This window comes from Ranitomeya imitator, chromosome 4 (assembly GCF_032444005.1).
Source record: "Ranitomeya imitator isolate aRanImi1 chromosome 4, aRanImi1.pri, whole genome shotgun sequence".
NCBI classification, from domain to species: Eukaryota; Metazoa; Chordata; class Amphibia; order Anura; family Dendrobatidae; genus Ranitomeya; species Ranitomeya imitator.
Window position 1 is genome coordinate 5,219,313 of NC_091285.1, and position 20,025 is coordinate 5,239,337.

Sequence of the window (20,025 nt, forward strand, 5' to 3'; positions counted from 1 at the left end):
CAATGCATCCGGGGCGCAAACATCCCCAAACACCTGGGAGAGTGGTATTACATAGGACTGCAGATGACATCTACTGCATTATCTGTACTCAGAGCGTTATCAATGTGTTATCTGTGGCGTTACATAGGATTGCAGGTGACGTCAGTATTAGTGGGGTTCAGGGCACACATTGGGCTCTGCTCCCTCAGCGGTGACATTCGGGTCCTCGGCCTCCTCTCGTCAGCTGTCTCCTCCGATGATCCGGCCGCGCTCGCCGCCCTGAGCGCCTGTAATCACCCACATACATATTAATCAGGCGGAGAGGGAAGAATGGGAACAAGAAGCAGAGTCTTAAATACCATCTCTCCTCCAGGCTGCAATTTCTCCAGATGAAGAGGTCAGCCCTGTTTAGTCGTGCGCTGCCGCGTTAATTTAGTATGACAAGATAAAGCAGTAATCTGCGCGGTGCGAGCCCGTAAGCCGCCTTCCACCCGGGGACACGCTCCACTCCAGTCCCACTGTATATCACTTCATACAATTGCCGTGACAAAGCCCCGAAGTTCCCTTATGTAAATCTGCCTCTTCTCCTGCCAGTCAGGCGCGGGCAGGCGGCGCGTCGGGCGGACGCTGAAACCGTAGGAACATCAGCGCGTTACACGGCAGCGCCGGGCCGGCCGCCCTCCCCTCCGACAAGACGTTTAGTATTCGGATAATCCATTGATCTCTCGCTTCCATATCGGCTTGGCATTCTCAATCTGCTGCGCTGACAGCGGCGACATATAAATCCCACGCGTTTCATGTTTCCCCAGATTTGCAGACTTTTGGGTCTCATCGTAAAGGCTTTATACGAAGATTATCCCTAACCTCTTCACAGCAGGACCACGTGGAGCCGGGTGATAATGGCCGGGCGAGGTGCTGGCGACACGACGACTTCTTGGACTTGATGCCACAATGAATACACTTGGTTCCTCTGCACCTTTAGGACACGACAATCCTGACCTGTCCGCGGGTTTCATCATTATCAAGTCTATCACCTGGTGACCTCAGCGCCATGAACCGCGCCGCATGCACGGATCAGAAACAGAGCAGCTACTACCATCATTAATGGAACCACTACCACCATCATCATAGCTACTACCATCATAACTACTACCACCATCATCACCACCACTATCCTTACCATTATAACTACTACTAATACTATCATTGTGACAAGTTGTGATGGTTTGAGGCGGCCTGTTACAGGTTGTGACGGTTTGAGGCAGGCTGTTACAGGTTGTGACGGTTTGAGGCGGGCTGTTACAGGTTGTGATGGTTTGAGGCGGGCTGTTACAGGTTGTGATGGTTTGAGGCAGGCTGTTACAGGTTGTGATGGTTTGAGGCAGGCTGTTGCAGGTTGTGACGGTTTCAGGCGGGCTGTTACAGGTTGTGATGAATTGAGGCAGGCTGTTACAGGTTGTGATGGATTGAGGCGGGCTGTTACAGGTTGTGATGGATTGAGGCGGGCTGTCACAAGTTGTGATGGATTGAGGCGGGCTGTTACAGGTTGTGATGGATTGAGGTGGGCTGTTACAGGTTGTGATGGATTGAGGCGGGCTGTTGCAGGTTGTTACGGTTTCAGGCGGGCTGTTACAGGTTGTGATGAATTGAGGCGGGCTGTTACAGGTTGTGATGGATTGAGGCGGGCTGTTACAGGTTGTGACGGTTTCAGGCGGGCTGTTACAGGTTGTGACGGTTTCAGGCGGGCTGTTACAGGTTGTGACGGTTTCAGGCGGGCTGTTACAGGTTGTGATGAATTGAGGCGGGCTGTTACAGGTTGTGATGGATTGAGGCGGGCTGTTACAGGTTGTGACGGTTTCAGGCGGGCTGTTACAGGTTGTGATGGTTTCAGGCGGGCTGTTACAGGTTGTGATGAATTGAGGCGGGCTGTTACAGGTTGTGATGGATTGAGGCGGGCTGTTACAGGTTGTGACGGTTTCAGGCAGGCTGTTACAGGTTGTGACAATGTATCCAACAACAATGTAACAAAGCCACAAGTCGAAAACTCTAGTACTAAAGATTGAACCCCCCCAGTCATGGTGGCCTCCCAGACTGACCATCATGGCTACCACTCAGCTTTCTACTCACCCCAATAGGAGGATCCTCAGATGCCATCCGGGAAGTCTGAGTGTTTGGATGCTATATATATATTTTTTGCATGTGCTGAAAGATGTAAACCATGAATAAACAGAGTAGACCCTTAAAATGTGATCACAATGGCCCTAATACGTACGCTGCCCTGGTGACCAGATGGAGAATTCAGTGGAGAATGATCCCCACAAACTTTTCTCCAACTTCTCAGCTAAGAGTCGTCCTCTCCTTAGCGGCTGTAACCCCCACGCGCGGCAACACGGAGTCATTTGCTCTTCCAAATTAAAAGAGCGCTGGAGGCGAGCGGAGTAATAGCTCAGCCGGGCAAGTAATGTAAGCGAAGGACGCAGTGATCGCCAATGACCCGCGGCAGAATCATCAACATCCTCCGAAGAGAAGAGAAGAAGCTTCCTGCTGCGGATTCCTTATAACTGGAGACGCTCGATGATGCGACACATGAAAGAGCGGGTGACACAGCGGCCGCTGCGCGTCTCTTTAAAGAGCCCCCCCAACTTATAAAGGAAACCTTCAGACGTCCTCTCCTGTCACAATGAATACCGTCACAAGCGGAGGATAAATCCGTCACCCAACTTCACCCTGATATGGAGGTAAAATCTGCCACTCAGGGGCTGGAAATGCCGGGTGACCACAGATAAAAGAGCCACCAAAACAGCGGCACTACATTCATTCATCGCTGTTACACTGTATCGCTGGCGATAATCCCCCCAGGACCTGCACCCAGAAAAGAACAAGTCCTGGTGGCCGAACGGTGTCAGGGACATGGCGGTCACATCAGCAGAGCTTCCATCAGTGGCCGCTGCTGTGCGGTATGAAGCGCTGACTTAGATACGGTACAGCGAGCGCAGAAATAAGACGCGGAAGCTCTAATTAGCTCCTGCGACGGGGCCCCTGGGGCTCCTGCTCCGCACCGCGCCGCCATGCTGCAATCCGAGGTGTCCTCATTTATACCCATCCTTCCAAGTCACAGTCCAAGGGAACTAGAACTTTCCACAAACTTTATTTTACTACTAGTGTGCATTTACTTCACTACTAAACTCCAGTCACCTCCGGAGCTGCACTCACTATTCTGCTGTTACATCCAGTCTTATCCTCCTGTCACCTCCAGAGCTGCACTCACTATTCTGCTGTTACATCACATAATGTCCTCCAGTCACCTCCAGAGCTGCACTCACTATTCTGCTGTTACATCGTGTCTTATCTTAGGGGGCAATATACTACGTGACTGGGCAATATACTACGTGGACATGCATATTCTAGAATACCCGATGTGTTAGAATCAGGCCACCATCTAGTAGTAGTTATAATCTTGTACATAGGAGCAGTATTATAGTAGTTATATTCTTGTACATAGGAGCGGTATTATAGTAGTTATATTCTTGTACATAGGAGCAGAATTATAGTAATTATATTCTTGTATATAGGGGCAGTATTATAGTAATTATATTCTTGTACATAGGGGCAGTATTATAGTAGCTATATTCTTGTACATAGGAGCAGTATTATAGTAGTTATATTCTTGTACATAGGAGCAGTATTATAGTAGTTATATTCTTGTACATAGGAGCAGTATTATAGTAGTTATATTCTTGTACATAGGAGCAGAATTATAGTAATTATATTCTTGTATATAGGGGCAGTATTATAGTAGTTATATTCTTGTACATAGGAGCAGTATTATAGTAGTTATATTCTTGTACATAGGGGCAGTATTATAGTAGTTATATTCTTGTACATAGGAGCAGTATTATAGTAGTTATATTCTTGTACATAGGAGCAGTATTATAGTAGTTATATTCTTGTACACAGGGACAGTATTATAGTAATTATATTCTTGTATATAGGGGCAGTATTATAGTAATTATATTCTTGTACATAGGGGGCAGTATTATAGTAGTTATATTCTTGTACATAGGGACAGTATTATAGTAATTATATTCTTGTATATAGGGGGCAGTATTATAGTAGTTATATTCTTGTACATAGGGGCAGTATTATAGTAGTTATATTCTTGTACATAGGAGCAGTATTATAGTAGTTATATTCTTGTACATAGGAGCAGTATTATAGTAATTATATTCTTGTACACAGGAGCAGTATTATAGTAGTTATATTCTTGTACATAGGAGCAGTATTATAGTAGTTATATTCTTGCACATAGGGACAGTATTATAGTAATTATATTCTTGTATATAGGGGCAGTATTATAGTAGTTATATTCTTGCACATAGGGACAGTATTATAGTAATTATATTCTTGTACATAGGAGCAGTATTATAGTAGTTATATTCTTGTACATAGGAGCAGTATTATAGTAGTTATATTCTTGTACATAGGGACAGTATTATAGTAGTTATATTCTTGTACAGAGGGGCAGTATTATAGTAGTTATATTCTTGTACATAGGGACAGTATTATAGTAGTTATATTCTTGTACATAGGGGGCAGAATTATAGTAGTTATATTCCTGTACATAGGGGCAGTATTATAGTAGTTATATTCTTGTATATAGAGGCAGTATTATAGTAGTCATATTCTTATACATAGGAGGCAGTATTATAGTAGTTATATTCTTGTACATAGGGGCAGTATTATAGTAGTTATATTCTTGTACATAGGAGCAGTATTATAGTAGTTATATTCTTGTACATAGGGGCAGTATTATAGTAGTTATATTCTTGTACATAGGAGCAGTATTATAGTAGTTATATTCTTGTATATAGAGGCAGTATTATAGTAGTTATATTCTTGCACATAGGGGCAGTATTATAGTAGTTATATTATTGTACATAGGAGCAGTATTATAGTAGTTATATTCTTGTACATAGGAGCAGTATTATAGTAATTATATTCTTGTACATAGGAGCAGTATTATAGTAGTTATATTCTTGTACACAGGAGCAGTATTATAGTAGTTATATTCTTGTACATAGTGGCAGTATTATAGTAGTTATATTCTTGTATATAGAGGCAGTATTATAGTAGTCATATTCTTATACATAGGAGGCAGTATTATAGTAGTTATATTCTTGTACATAGGGGCAGTATTATAGTAATTATATTCTTGTACATAGGAGCAGTATTATAGTAATTATATTCTTGTACATAGGGGCAGTATTATAGTAGTTATATTCTTGTACATAGGGGGCAGAATTATAGTAGTTATATTCCTGTACATAGGGGGCAGTATTATAGTAATTATATTCTTGTACACAGGAGCAGTATTATAGTAGTTATATTCTTGTACACAGGAGCAGTATTATAGTAGTTATATTCTTGTACATATGGGGCAGTATTATAGTAGTTATATTCTTGTACACAGGAGCAGTATTATAGTAGTTATATTCTTGTACACAGGAGCAGTATTATAGTAGTTATATTCTTGTACATAGGGGTAGTATTATAGTAGTTATATTCTTGTACATAGGGGTAGTATTATAGTAGTTATATTCTTGTACATAGGGGCAGAATTATAGTAGTTATATTCTTGTACATAGGGGCAGTATTATAGTAGTTATATTCTTGTACATAGGAGCAGTATTATAGTAGTTATATTCTTGTATATAGGAGCAGTATTATAGTAGTTATATTCTTGTACATAGGGGCAGTATTATAGTAGTTATATTCTTGTACATAGGAGCAGTATTATAGTAGTTATATTCTTGTACATAGGAGCAGTATTATAGTAGTTATATTGTTGTACATAGGAGCAGTATTATAGTAGTTATATTCCTGTACATATGGAGCAGTATTATAGTAGTAATATTCTTGTACATAGGGGCAGTATTATAGTAGTTATATTCTTGTACATAGGGACAGTATTATAGTAATTATATTCTTGTATATAGGGGCAGAATTATAGTAGTTATATTCTTGTACATAGGAGCAGTATTATAGTAGTTATATTCTTGTACATAGGGGGCAGTATTATAGTAGTTATATTCTTGTACACAGGAGCAGTATTATAGTAGTTATATTCTTGACCATAGGGGCAGTATTATAGTAGTTATATTCTTGTACAGAGGGGCAGTATTATAGTAGTTATATTCTTGTACATAGGGACAGTATTATAGTAGTTATATTCTTGTACATAGGGGCAGTATTATAGTAGTTATATTCTTGTACAGAGGGGCAGTATTATAGTAGTTATATTCTTGTACATAGGGACAGTATTATAGTACTTATATTCTTGTACATAGGGGCAGTATTATAGTAGTTATATTCTTGTACAGAGGGGCAGTATTATAGTAGTTATATTCTTGTACATAGGAGCAGTATTATAGTAGTTATATTCTTGTACATAGGGGCAGTATTATAGTAGTTATATTCTTGTACAGAGGGGCAGTATTATAGTAGTTATATTCTTGTACATAGGGACAGTATTATAGTAGTTATATTCTTGTACATAGGGGGCAGAATTATAGTAGTTATATTCCTGTACATAGGGGGCAGTATTATAGTAATTATATTCTTGTACACAGGAGCAGTATTATAGTAGTTATATTCTTGTACACAGGAGCAGTATTATAGTAGTTATATTCTTGTACATAGGGGCAGTATTATAGTAGTTATATTCTTGTACATATGGGGCAGTATTATAGTAGTTATATTCTTGTACATAGGGACAGTATTATAGTAGTTATATTCTTGTACATAGGGGGCAGAATTATAGTAGTTATATTCCTGTACATAGGGGGCAGTATTATAGTAATTATATTCTTGTACATAGGGGCAGCATTATAGTAGTTATATTCTTGTACACAGGAGCAGTATTATAGTAGTTATATTCTTGTACATAGGGGCAGTATTATAGTAGTTATATTCTTGTACATATGGGGCAGTATTATAGTAGTTATATTCTTGTACATAGGGACAGTATTATAGTAGTTATATTCTTGTACATAGGGGGCAGAATTATAGTAGTTATATTCTTGTACATAGGAGCAGTATTATAGTAGTTATATTCTTGTACATAGGAGCAGTATTATAGTAGTTATATTCCTGTACATAGGAGCAGTATTATAGTAGTTATATTCTTGTACATAGGAGCAGTATTATAGTAGTTATATTCTTGTACACAGGAGCAGTATTATAGTAGTTATATTCTTGTACACAGGAGCAGTATTATAGTAGTTATATTCTTGTACATAGGGGTAGTATTATAGTAGTTATATTCTTGTACATAGGAGCAGTATTATAGTAGTTATATTCTTGTACATAGGGGCAGTATTATAGTAGTTATATTCTTGTACATAGGAGCAGTATTATAGCAGTTATATTCTTGTACATAGGGGCAGTACTATAGTAGTTATATTCTTGTACATAGGGGCAGTATTATAGTAGTTATATTCTTGTACATAGGGACAGTATTATAGCAGTTATATTCTTGTACATAGGGGCAGTACTATAGTAGTTATATTCCTGTACATATGGAACAGTATTATAGTAGTTATATTCTTGTACATAGGGGCAGTATTATAGTAGTTATATTCTTGTACATAGGGGGCAGTATTATAGTAGTTATATTCTTGTACGTAGGGGCAGTACTATAGTAGTTATATTCTTGTATATAGGAGCAGTATTATAGTAGTTATATTCTTGTACATAGGAGCAGTATTATAGTAGTTATATTCTTGTACATAGGAGCAGTATTATAGTAGTTATATTCTTGTACATAGGGGCAGTATTATAGTAGTTATATTCTTGTACATAGGGGCAGTATTATAGTAGTTATATTCTTGTATATAGGGGCAGTATTATAGTAGTTATATTCTTGTACATAGGGGCAGTATTATAGCAGTTATATTCTTGTACATAGGAGCAGTATTATAGTAGTTATATTCTTGTACATAGGGGGCAGTATTATAGTAGTTATATTCTTGTACATAGGGGCAGTATTATAGTAGTTATATTCTTGTACATAGGGGGCAGTATTATAGTAGTTATATTCTTGTACATAGGGGCAGTATTATAGTAGTTATATTCTTGTACATAGGAGCAGTATTATAGTAGTTATATTCTTGTACATAGGAGCAGTATTATAGTAGTTATATTCTTGTACATAGGGGGCAGTATTATAGTAGTTATATTCTTGTACATAGGGGCAGTATTATAGTAGTTATATTCTTGTATATAGGGGCAGTATTATAGTAGTTATATTCTTGTATATAGGAGCAGTATTATAGTAGTTATATTCTTGTACATAGGGGGCAGTATTATAGTAGTTATATTCTTGTACATAGGAGCAGTATTATAGTAGTTATATTCTTATTCATAGGAGCAGTATTATAGTAGTTATATTCTTGTACATAGGGGCAGTATTATAGTAGTTATATTCTTGTACATAGGGGCAGTATTATAGTAGTTATATTCTTGTACATAGGGGCAGTATTATAGCAGTTATATTCTTGTACATAGGGGCAGTATTATAGTAGTTATATTCTTGTACATAGGAGCAGTATTATAGTAGTTATATTCCTGTACATATGGAACAGTATTATAGTAGTTATATTCTTGTACATAGGGGCAGTATTATAGTAGTTATATTCTTGTACATAGGGGGCAGTATTATAGTAGTTATATTCTTGTACATAGGGGCAGTATTATAGTAGTTATATTCTTGTATATAGGAGCAGTATTATAGTAGTTATATTCTTGTACATAGGGGCAGTATTATAGTAGTTATATTCTTGTACATAGGAGCAGTATTATAGTAGTTATATTCTTGTACATAGGGGCAGTACTATAGTAGTTATATTCTTGTACATGGGGCAGTATTATAGTAGTTATATTCTTGTACATAGGGGCAGTATTATAGTAGTTATATTCTTGTACATAGGAGCAGTATTATAGTAGTTATATTCTTGTACATAGGAGCAGTATTATAGTAGTTATATTCTTGTACATAGGGGCAGTATTATAGTAGTTATATTCTTGTACATAGGAGCAGTATTATAGCAGTTATATTCTTGTACATAGGGGCAGTACTATAGTAGTTATATTCTTGTACATAGGGGCAGTATTATAGTAGTTATATTCTTGTACATAGGGGGCAGTATTATAGTGGTTATATTCTTGTACATAGGAGCAGTATTATAGTAGTTATATTCTTGTACATAGGGCAGTATTATAGTAGTTATATTCTTGTACATAGGGGCAGTATTATAGTAGTTATATTCTTGTACATAGTGTCGGTATTTTACTTGCTATGCTGTACACAGTAGGGGAAGTTATTAGTCTTTCTCCCTTACCCTTGATAAACCTATGACTTTTGCGGTAATCGCTATGACAGCTATACAGCGAGTGTCTTGATGCAGATCGGCGCTGACAGGCTAATATCTGAGCAGTTGGTTTTCTCATCGTCCAGGATCCGTTCAGATCAGCTGAAATCCCGGGATTATTTCGGGGCTTTCATGTGGCATTGTGCTGGAGGAGTATGATATGACATCCTGACACAGTGTAACAGGCTAAGGAAGTCCAAGCTCTGCAGCGGCGGCGTCCTCATCATCCGCGGAGGTCGGTAAACGAGCGTGCCTATCTCTCTCGGAAACACGAGTTTGAAGATAAAATGTGTGAAATCCCATGTAGGGATTTATGCCGCACACTGCACATATGGCATGTAAGCTCGCATTAACACAATCCCTGCAAATCTATTCGCCACACTGGAGAACGGAGAGAGCGGCTCCGACAAGTAATCACATTTTACGTGTGCACAGAAGAGGCCGCCGCTTTCACCCCACAACAATGGCTTCTTCACACAAGTCGGCACAGAAGTCGCCGGTGGCTCCAGGTTTAATCTCAATTAACGAGCAGCGCCTTAAGACTGAATTAAGTTAATGGTTTTATTTAATATCATTCAATCCGTTAATGCACGAGGAAACGGCGGCGAAAGTTACGAGGCAAGGAAATCCGCGGTGACTATGATGGGATGAGAAGGACTGTGGCACGGATGCCGCTCTGACCTCGCCATATTCTGCAGCGCCAATGCCGCTCTGGTCTCGCCATATTCTGCAGCGCCAGTGCCACTCTGGTCTCGCCGGATTCTGCAGCACCAGTGCCGCTCTGGTCTCGCCGGATTCTGCAGCGCCAGTGCCATTCTGGTCTCGCCGGATTCTGCAGCGCCAGTGCCGCTCTGGCCTCCCCGGATTCTGCAGCGCCAGTGCCACTCTAGTCTCGCTGGATTCTGCAGCGTCAGTGCCACTCTGGCCTCCCTGGATTCTGCAGCGCCAGTGCCACTCTGGCCTCCCTGGATTCTGCAGCGCCAGTGCCACTCTGGCCTCCCTGGATTCTGCAGCGCCAGTGCCACTCTGGCCTCCCTGGATTCTGCAGCGCCAGTGCCACTCTGGCCTCCCTGGATTCTGCAGCGCCAGTGCCACTCTGGCCTCCCTGGATTCTGCAGCGCCAGTGCCACTCTGGCCTCGCCGGATTCTGCAGCACCAGTGCCACTCTGGCCTCCCTGGATTCTGCAGCGCCAGTGCCACTCTGGCCTCCCTGGATTCTGCAGCGCCAGTGCCACTCTAGTCTCGCTGGATTCTGCAGCGCCAGTGCCACTCTGGCCTCCCTGGATTCTGCAGCGCCAGTGCCGCTCTGGCCTCCCTGAATCTGCAGCGCCAGTGCCACTCTGGCCTCCCTGAATCTGCAGCGCCAGTGCCACTCTGGCCTCCCTGGATCCTGCAGCGCCAGTGCCACTCTGGCCTCCCTGGATCCTGCAGCGCCAGTGCCACTCTGGCCTCCCTGGATCCTGCAGCGCCAGTGCCACTCTGGCCTCCCTGGATCCTGCAGCGCCAGTGCCACTCTGGCCTCCCTGGATCCTGCAGCGCCAGTGCCACTCTGGCCTCCCTGGATCCTGCAGCGCCAGTGCCGCTCTGGCTTCCCTGGATTCTGCAGCGTCAGTGCCACTCTGGCCTCCCTGGATTCTGCAGCGTCAGTGCCACTCTGGCCTCCCTGGATTCTGCAGCGCCAGTGCCACTCTGGCCTCCCTGGATTCTGCAGCACCAGTGCCACTCTGGCCTCCCTGGATTCTGCAGTGCCAGTGCCACTCTGGCCTCCCTGGATTCTGCAGTGCCAGTGCCACTCTGGCCTCCCTGGATTCTGCAGTGCCACTCTGGCCTCCCTGGATTCTGCAGCGCCAGTGCCACTCTGGCCTCCCTGGATCCTGCAGCGTCAGTGCCACTCTGGCCTCCCTGGATTCTGCAGCGCCAGTGCCGCTCTGGCCTCCCTGGATTCTGCAGCGCCAGTGCCACTCTGGCCTCCCTGGATCCTGCAGCGCCAGTGCCGCTCTGGCCTCCCTGGATTCTGCAGCGCCAGTGCCACTCTGGCCTCCCTGGATCCTGCAGCGCCAGTGCCGCTCTGGCTTCCCTGGATTCTGCAGCGTCAGTGCCACTCTGGCCTCCCTGGATTCTGCAGCGCCAGTGCCACTCTGGCCTCCCTGGATTCTGCAGCGCCAGTGCCACTCTGGCCTCCCTGGATTCTGCAGCGCCAGTGCCACTCTGGCCTCCCTGGATTCTGCAGTGCCAGTGCCACTCTGGCCTCCCTGGATTCTGCAGCGCCAGTGCCACTCTGGCCTCCCTGGATTCTGCAGCGCCAGTGCCACTCTGGCCTCCCTGGATTCTGCAGTGCCAGTGCCACTCTGGCCTCCCTGGATTCTGCAGCGCCAGTGCCACTCTGGCCTCCCTGGATTCTGCAGCGCCAGTGCCACTCTGGCCTCCCTGGATCCTGCAGCGTCAGTGCCACTCTGGCTTCCCTGGATTCTGCAGCGCCAGTGCCGCTCTGGCCTCCCTGGATCCTGCAGCGCCAGTGCCGCTCTGGCCTCCCTGGATTCTGCAGCGCCAGTGCCGCTCTTTAAAGGGCCAGTGTCCAGTCTGTCAATAATGCCTACTCCTTGCATAATGAAAGGTTCAGCAATGTCATGCTGCACTTTTCTTTTTCTATTCTTTACTTTTTTGAAGACGTCTGCTTGCTGTCAGTCAATCCAGAAAGGCGGAAAACTTATAGATAGCAAGTGCTTCTCATACAGATGCAGGACTTGTTACAGTGTGTCAGTGTAGGCAATGACTGGACCCTAGGACAGTAGAGGGACGACCACTGATGTGACACTTTGTAACATCCCATCAGATAAGGTGCAAATAATGAATATTCCCACAGACTGACAGCAAGCAGAGAATTGTAAGGGACAGAGATACAAAGCCTATTAGAAAGCAGCAGAAGGTTTGCTGAGACACAGTGACGGACGCTGGCCCTTTAAGAACGATTCTTGTTCCTTATAGATGATTATAACTGTTATTTAGTATCAGTAATAACAGACTGTCCTAGAGTATAACACCAGAATGCACAGGAAAACGCCTTCATCTCACAGCCCAGCTGAACTTCCAGGAAGAGTAACAGAGGAGCAGCATGTAGGAGACTGGAGACAATGATATTTCAGGGGGAATGCAAATATGTACTAAAACAACCTCGTCAGGTGCGGTGGCAGGCCGCTCGCAGGAGGGGTGGGGGAGGGGAAATTAAAGGGGGAAAGTTTAAAATAAACTTTTTGCAACTTTTTCCCGTAACCAGAAAGACGAGAGCGGCACTGGTGGCGCCACCTACCATTGAGTTGTGTTGGTACGGGGGACTCCTGTGGTCGCAGGCATCTTGCGTCAGAAGTGAAACTGCCTGAAACTCCTCCGACTGCGTCTTATTGGGGAAGGCGGCGTGCAGGGGAAGGTGAAAGGCGGCCAGGCCTCCGCTCTCCTCGTCTTCCATTTTCTGCCGGCTTGTCACCATGGCTACCTCTCCATCTGCTTCCCCATACGGAGAGGCTGGTCGCTTGGAAGACATCCTGGAAGGAACAAAAGAGGAGAAAATAATGAATCCTCCACATAAATCCTTAATGCCGTCATTGTGTTGTTAGGGTCCATTGTAACAGAAATGGCTTTTTGTGCTTAAAGCGAGCAGGAATCCGTCCAAATACCACTGCAAAGCGAACGCGGCGAGGAACAATGACCAGGCAGGTAGCGACAGAACACGGCGTGTTTGTTATGAGAATAATCAACTAATAGCGCATTCTTCTTGGCTTCTGAAATGAGAAATTTCACCTATAAAACATTATCCACTGGAGGCCGCCCCCGGGGAGGAAACGCCATTCACGTACAGTGCCGCCAAATCTGGCCCCGCCGAACGCTGGGACGCGGGCGAAAAACAGAAAACATCCATCTGCAAAGTTCATTTACTAATTAGATCCGATCTGGAGAGTAATCTAGTGGGGTCCGAGTCACAGGCAACGCGGCCACAGCGATGGCTGCAGCAATGGGCCCCCGGCATCATCTAAGAACTGATCACAAACCTGCTGTCAATCCCAACAATCATGGAGAAAAAGGGTTTATTCTATTCAGAAAAGTTTTACAACTTTTTAATAGACTTTGTCCCCAGTTTATCAATGACTGTTTGCCATAAAACTCCACAAAATGTCACAACTCGCAGCTTTCCTAAACTTTTTGGCAACTTTTCTCAATTTTTCACCTCAAAAAAACACATCTAAATTCATCACAGTTTGCACCCTGAAAGTGGCAACACAGACGGCACACGTGCGCAGCATCCCGAGGCGCAAGTGCGCGGCATCCCGAGGCGCAAGTGCGCGGCATCCCGAGGCCCAAGGGCGTGGCATCCCGAGGCCCAAGTGCGCGGCATCCCGAGGCACAAGTGCGCGGCATCCCGAGGCACAAGTGCGCGGCATCCCGAGGCACAAGTGCGCGGCATCCCGAGGCACAAGTTGCGGCAACCCGAGGCACAAGTGCGCGGCAACCCGAGGCACAAGTGCGCGGCATCCCGAGGCACAAGTGAGCGGCATCCCGAGGCACAAGTGAGCGGCATCCCGAGGCCCAAGTGCGCGGCATCCCGAGGACAGAAGTGAGCGGCATCTCGAGGACAGAAGGGAGCGGCATCCCGAGGACAGAAGTGAGCGGCATCCCGAGGACAGAAGTGAGCGGCATCCCGAGGACAGAAGTGAGCGGCATCCCGAGGACAGAAGTGAGCGGCATCCCGAGGACAGAAGTGTGCGGCATCCCGAGGACAGAAGTGAGCGGCATCCCGAGGACAGAAGTAAGCGGCATCTTGAGGACAGAAGTGAGCGGCATCCCGAGGACAGAAGTGAGCGGCATCCCGAGGACAGAAGTGTGCGGCATCCCGAGGACAGAAGTGAGCGGCATCCCGAGGCCCAAGTGCGCGGCTTCCCGAGGACAGAAGTGAGCGGCATCCCGAGGCCCAAGGGCGCGGCATCCCGAGGACAGAAGTGTGCGGCATCCCGAGGACAGAAGTGTGCGGCATCCCGAGGACAGAAGTAAGCGGCATCTTGAGGACAGAAGTGAGCGGCATCCCGAGGACAGAAGTGAGCGGCATCTGGAGGACAGAAGTGAGCGGCATCCCGAGGACAGAAGTGAGCGGCATCCCGAGGACAGAAGTGAGCGGCATCCCGAGGACAGAAGTGTGCGGCATCTCGAGGACAGAAGTGAGCGGCATCCCGAGGACAGAAGTGAGCGGCATCCCGAGGACAGAAGTGCGCGGCATCCCGAGGCACAAGTGCGCGGCATCCCGAGGCACAAGTGCGCGGCATCCCGAGGCACAAGTTGCGGCAACCCGAGGCACAAATGCGCGGCAACCCGAGGACAGAAGTGAGCGGCATCTCGAGGACAGAAGTGAGCGTCATCCCGAGGCACAAGTGAGCGGCATCCCGAGGCACAAGTGAGCGGCATCCCGAGGACAGAAGTGAGCGGCATCTCGAGGACAGAAGTGAGCGGCATCCCGAGGACAGAAGTGAGCGGCATCCCGAGGACAGAAGTGAGCGGCATCCCGAGGACAGAAGTGAGCGGCATCCCGAGGACAGAAGTGTGTGGCATCCCGAGGCCGGAGTAACTGCAGTGTGGTGGAGTGACGCAGAAAACTCATTAATAGATGTGAGCATCTTACCCCACTGAACCGGCCGGACTGGAGAGAAGAACATTTTAATTCTTCCCCAGTTCCAAGCAAAACCTCTGCTGACTGTCAGGGACTGGAAACATTCTTCACACTCCCAGTGCAGGGCAGGGTACAGAACCGATAAGTTTGTTTCAATGTGTTACAATGTAACACCTGCTTCTCTGGACTCCGCCGACTGCTCGGAGGCTGAAAAACAATGATCACAGCCCCAGAGGCGACCTCCGCAGACACGGAGGCCAACAGAAGCCCCATGTAAAGGAGGCAAAGAGACTGGCACAGGAGCTGACAGCAGAACTCCCACGTAACCATCAGAACCGTTCTGTGTGGAAAACACTGATATCAGGTCTCAGAAATATTTACACAAACGTATCAAGATTTATACAGATGAGGCCGCATTCACATTAGGTTTCTGCACGCAGCGGAGGCCGGAGTCCTTCTAAAGATCTGGCGGGCACGTCAAAACGACGCACGGGGACGCATCCGCATACAACGCATGTCCCTGCGTACACAAGGCTAAATATAGGTACGCAGGACGCATGCGGATCTATGCGGATCTTAAGGAAAGAAGTGCGCAGGCCTACGCTAATGTGAAACCGGTCTAATGCAGTAAATGTCACCTGCAGTCCTATGTAACACAACAGATAACACAGTGATAACGGAGTACAGATAATGTAGTAGATGTCACCTGCAGTCCTATGTAACACCACAGATAACACAGTGATATCTCTCTGAGTACAGATAATGTAGTAGATGTCACCTGCAGTCCTATGTAACACCACAGATAACACAGTGATATCTCTCTGAGTACAGATAATGTAGTAATGTCACATGCAGTCCTATGTAACACCACAGATAACACAGTGATATCTCTCTGAGTACAGATAATGTAGTAATGTCACATGCAGTCCTATGTAACACCACAGATAACACAGTGATATCTCTCTGAGTACAGATAATGTAGTAATGTCACATGCAGTCCTATGTAACACCACAGATAACACAGTGATAACTCTCTGAGTACAGATAATGTAGTAGATATCACATGCAGTCCTATGTAACACCACAGATAACACAGTGATATCTCTCTGAGTACAGATAATGTAGTAGATGTCACCTGCAGTCCTATGTAACACAACAGATAACACAGTGATATCTCTCTGAGTACAGATAATGTAGTAGATATCACATGCAGTCCTATGTAACACCACAGATAACACAGTGATATCTCTCTGAGTACAGATAATGTAGTAGATGTCACCTGCAGTCCTATGTAACACAACAGATAACACAGTGATATCTCTCTGAGTACAGATAATGTAGTAGATGTCACCTGCAGTCCTATGTAACACCACAGATAACACAGTGATATCTCTCTGAGTACAGATAATGTAGTAGATGTCACCTGCAGTCCTATGTAACACCACAGATAACACAGTGATAACTCTCTGAGTACAGATAATGTAGTAGATGTCACCTGCAGTCCTATGTAACACCACAGATAACACAGTGATAACTCTCTGAGTACAGATAATGTAGTAGATGTCACCTGCAGTCCTATGTAACACCACAGATAACACAGTGATAACTCTCTGAGTACAGATAATGTAGTAGAGGTCACCTGCAGTCCTATGTAACACCACAGATAACACAGTGGTACTTCCCTGGGTACAGATAATGTAGTAGATGTCACCTGCAGTCCTATGTAACACCACAGATAACACAGTGATCACTCCCTGAGTACAGATAATGTAGTAAATGTCACCTGCAGTCCTATGTAACACCACAGATCACACAGTGATCACTCCCTGAGTACAGATAATGTAGTAAATGTCACCTGCAGTCCTATGTAACACCACAGATAACACAGTGATCACTCCCTGAGTACAGATAATGTAGTAAATGTCACCTGCAGTCCTATGTAACACAACAGATAACACAGTGATAACAGAGTACAGATAATGTAGTAGATGTCACCTGCAGTCCTATGTAACACCACAGATAACACAGTGATATCTCTCTGAGTACAGATAATGTAGTAGATGTCACCTGCAGTCCTATGTAACACCACAGATAACACAGTGATATCTCTCTGAGTACAGATAATGTAGTAGATGTCACCTGCAGTCCTATGTAACACCACAGATAACACAGTGATATCTCTCTGAGTACAGATAATGTAGTAGATGTCACCTGCAGTCCTATGTAACACCACAGATAACACAGTGATAACTCTCTGAGTACAGATAATGTAGTAGATGTCACCTGCAGTCCTATGTAACACCACAGATAACACAGTGATAACTCTCTGAGTACAGATAATGTAGTAGATGTCACCTGCAGTCCTATGTAACACCACAGATAACACAGTGGTACTTCCCTGAGTACAGATAGTGTAGTAGATGTCACCTGCAGTCCTATGTAACACCACAGATAACACAGTGATATCTCTCTGAGTACAGATAATGTAGTAGAGGTCACCTGCAGTCCTATGTAACACCACAGATAACACAGTGGTACTTCCCTGGGTACAGATAATGTAGTAGATGTCACCTGCAGTCCTATGTAACACCACAGATAACACAGTGATGGCTCTCTGAGTACAGATAATGTAGTAGATGTCACCTGCAGTCCTATGTAACACCACAGATAACACAGTGATGGCTCTCTGAGTACAGATAATGTAGTAGATGTCACCTGCAGTCCTATGTAACACCACAGATAACACAGTGATCACTCCCCGAGTACAGATAATGTAGTAAATGTCACCTGCAGTCCTATGTAACACCACAGATCACACAGTGATCACTCCCTGAGTACAGATAATGTAGTAAATGTCACCTGCAGTCCTATGTAACACCACAGATAACACAGTGATCACTCCCTGAGTACAGATAATGTAGTAAATGTCACCTGCAGTCCTATGTAACACCACAGATAACACAGTGATCACTCCCTGAGTACAGATAATGTAGTAAATGTCACCTGCAGTCCTATGTAACACCACAGATAACACAGTGATCACTCCCTGAGTACAGATAATGTAGTAAATGTCACCTGCAGTCCTATGTAACACCACAGAGAGCAGAGTGATAACTCTCTGACTACAGATCATATAGTAGTATAGCAGTCCTATGTAAGCCCTCGGTGTCGGACAGTACGGTGACTGGGGATGGCGGGGCGATCGGCCCCCGTGCACACCTCGCGATGTGACCCCCATGTGTCTGGGGCTCTTCCGGGGGACACAAGGGGTTAAACAGAGCGCGTTCTGACCCGGATCCATGAGTGTAGACGGGCTCGCTGCCGGCACGGGGTGACAGAGGACAGTCCTGCGGACCCCCAACCCCGCGGGGCGCAGGTGCAGCAGCAGCAGTTGTCCCCCTGCAGATCTGACACCTCCTCAGCAGCAGGAATGTGTCAGTTCGGTGAGATGATCCCTGTGTCCCGGCCAGAGGTGCGATTCCCAGAAGAGCAGAGGCCCAGCTGAGTAAACCTGACACAGAGCAGAGTGTCAGCTCCTGGGACAAGGCTCCCCTCCCCCACCCCGGGAACCAGAGAGCAGCAGCACATGTACTAGTGGTGTCAATCCTACACGGGGGCCACACACGGGGGCCACACACGGGGGCCACAGGGCAGTCACCCAGCATGGCATACATCTTTACAATGCCGCAATCCCCCCAGCAATGTGTCTACCTGTCAGTAGTCACTTCAGTCCTGGCATTCTATTCATGAACCAGGCAGCCCAGGATGAAGGTAGGATCCTCCCAGATAGAGGAACTGCAGAGAAGGCTATTGTCATGGAATGGATCCATCCCCCATGTAAGGACCCTCACAGAGCCCGGCTCGTGGTCTGCTCGGACCCCATCTCCGCACAGCACAGGCTGGGGAGGGAGGGAGGGAGGCTGGAGCTGCTGGGCCCGACCTGAGGAATTCCAGGTATTTAATGTAACAGTAAGAAATGACTGACAGCAGCACCTACAAATGAGGGAGGGCTTGTTACAATGTATCAGCCCAGATAATCCCCTTCACCTGCACCAGTACATTCACTGCACTGCAAAAAAGAAACAGAAAGACAAAGAAAATAAATAACTGGCAACAAAGTAACAACCAGAATATAAAGACCGAACAGAAACACGGTCAGTGACAATGTCAGGAGACCCCCGGACATCCGAGACCATGCACAGAACATTGTACCGCACCGCATCCCACCCCTGGGGCAGTCACACCGCATCCCACCCCGGGGGCAGTCACACCACATCCCACCCCGGGGGCAGTCACACCGCATCCCACCCCAGAGGAAGTCACACCGCATCCCACCCCAGAGGAAGTCACACCGCATCCCACCCCGGGGGCAGTCACACCGCATCCCACCCCAGAGGAAGTCACACCGCATCCCACCCCAGAGGAAGTCACACCGCATCCCACCCCGGGGGCAGTCACACCGCATCCCACCCCTGGGGCAGTCACACCGCATCCCACCCCGGGGGCAGTCACACCGCATCCCACCCCGGGGGCAGTCACACCGCATCCCACCCCGGGGGCAGTCACACCGCATCCCACCCCGGGGGCAGTCACACCGCATCCCACCCCAGAGGAAGTCACACCGCATCCCACCCCGGGGGCAGTCACACCGCATCCCACCCCGGAGGAAGTCACACCGCATCCCACCCCGGGGGGCAGTCACACCGCATCCCACCCCGGGGGCAGTCACACCGCATCCCACCCCAGAGGAAGTCACACCGCATCCCACCCCAGAGGAAGTCACACCGCATCCCACCCCGGGGGCAGTCACACCGCATCCCACCCCTGGGGCAGTCACACCGCATCCCACCCCGGGGGCAGTCACACCGCATCCCACCCCGGGGGCAGTCACACCGCATCCCACCCCGGGGGCAGTCACACCGCATCCCACCCCGGGGGCAGTCACACCGCATCCCACCCCAGAGGAAG

General features: G+C 46.5%; 1 protein-coding gene across 5 annotated transcripts in view; it reads right to left on the reverse strand.

Moving 5' to 3' along the window:
• Nucleotides 1-20,025, reverse strand: part of SOX5 (SRY-box transcription factor 5) — a 370,162-nt gene that overhangs the window by 295,011 nt on the left and 55,126 nt on the right. For all 5 annotated transcript variants that reach the window (XM_069762812.1, XM_069762814.1, XM_069762813.1 and 2 more), the window contains one exon: nucleotides 12,715-12,946. In XM_069762812.1, coding sequence (XP_069618913.1) covers nucleotides 12,715-12,946 — 232 coding nt within the window. The remainder of the gene's footprint in view (nucleotides 1-12,714; nucleotides 12,947-20,025) is intronic.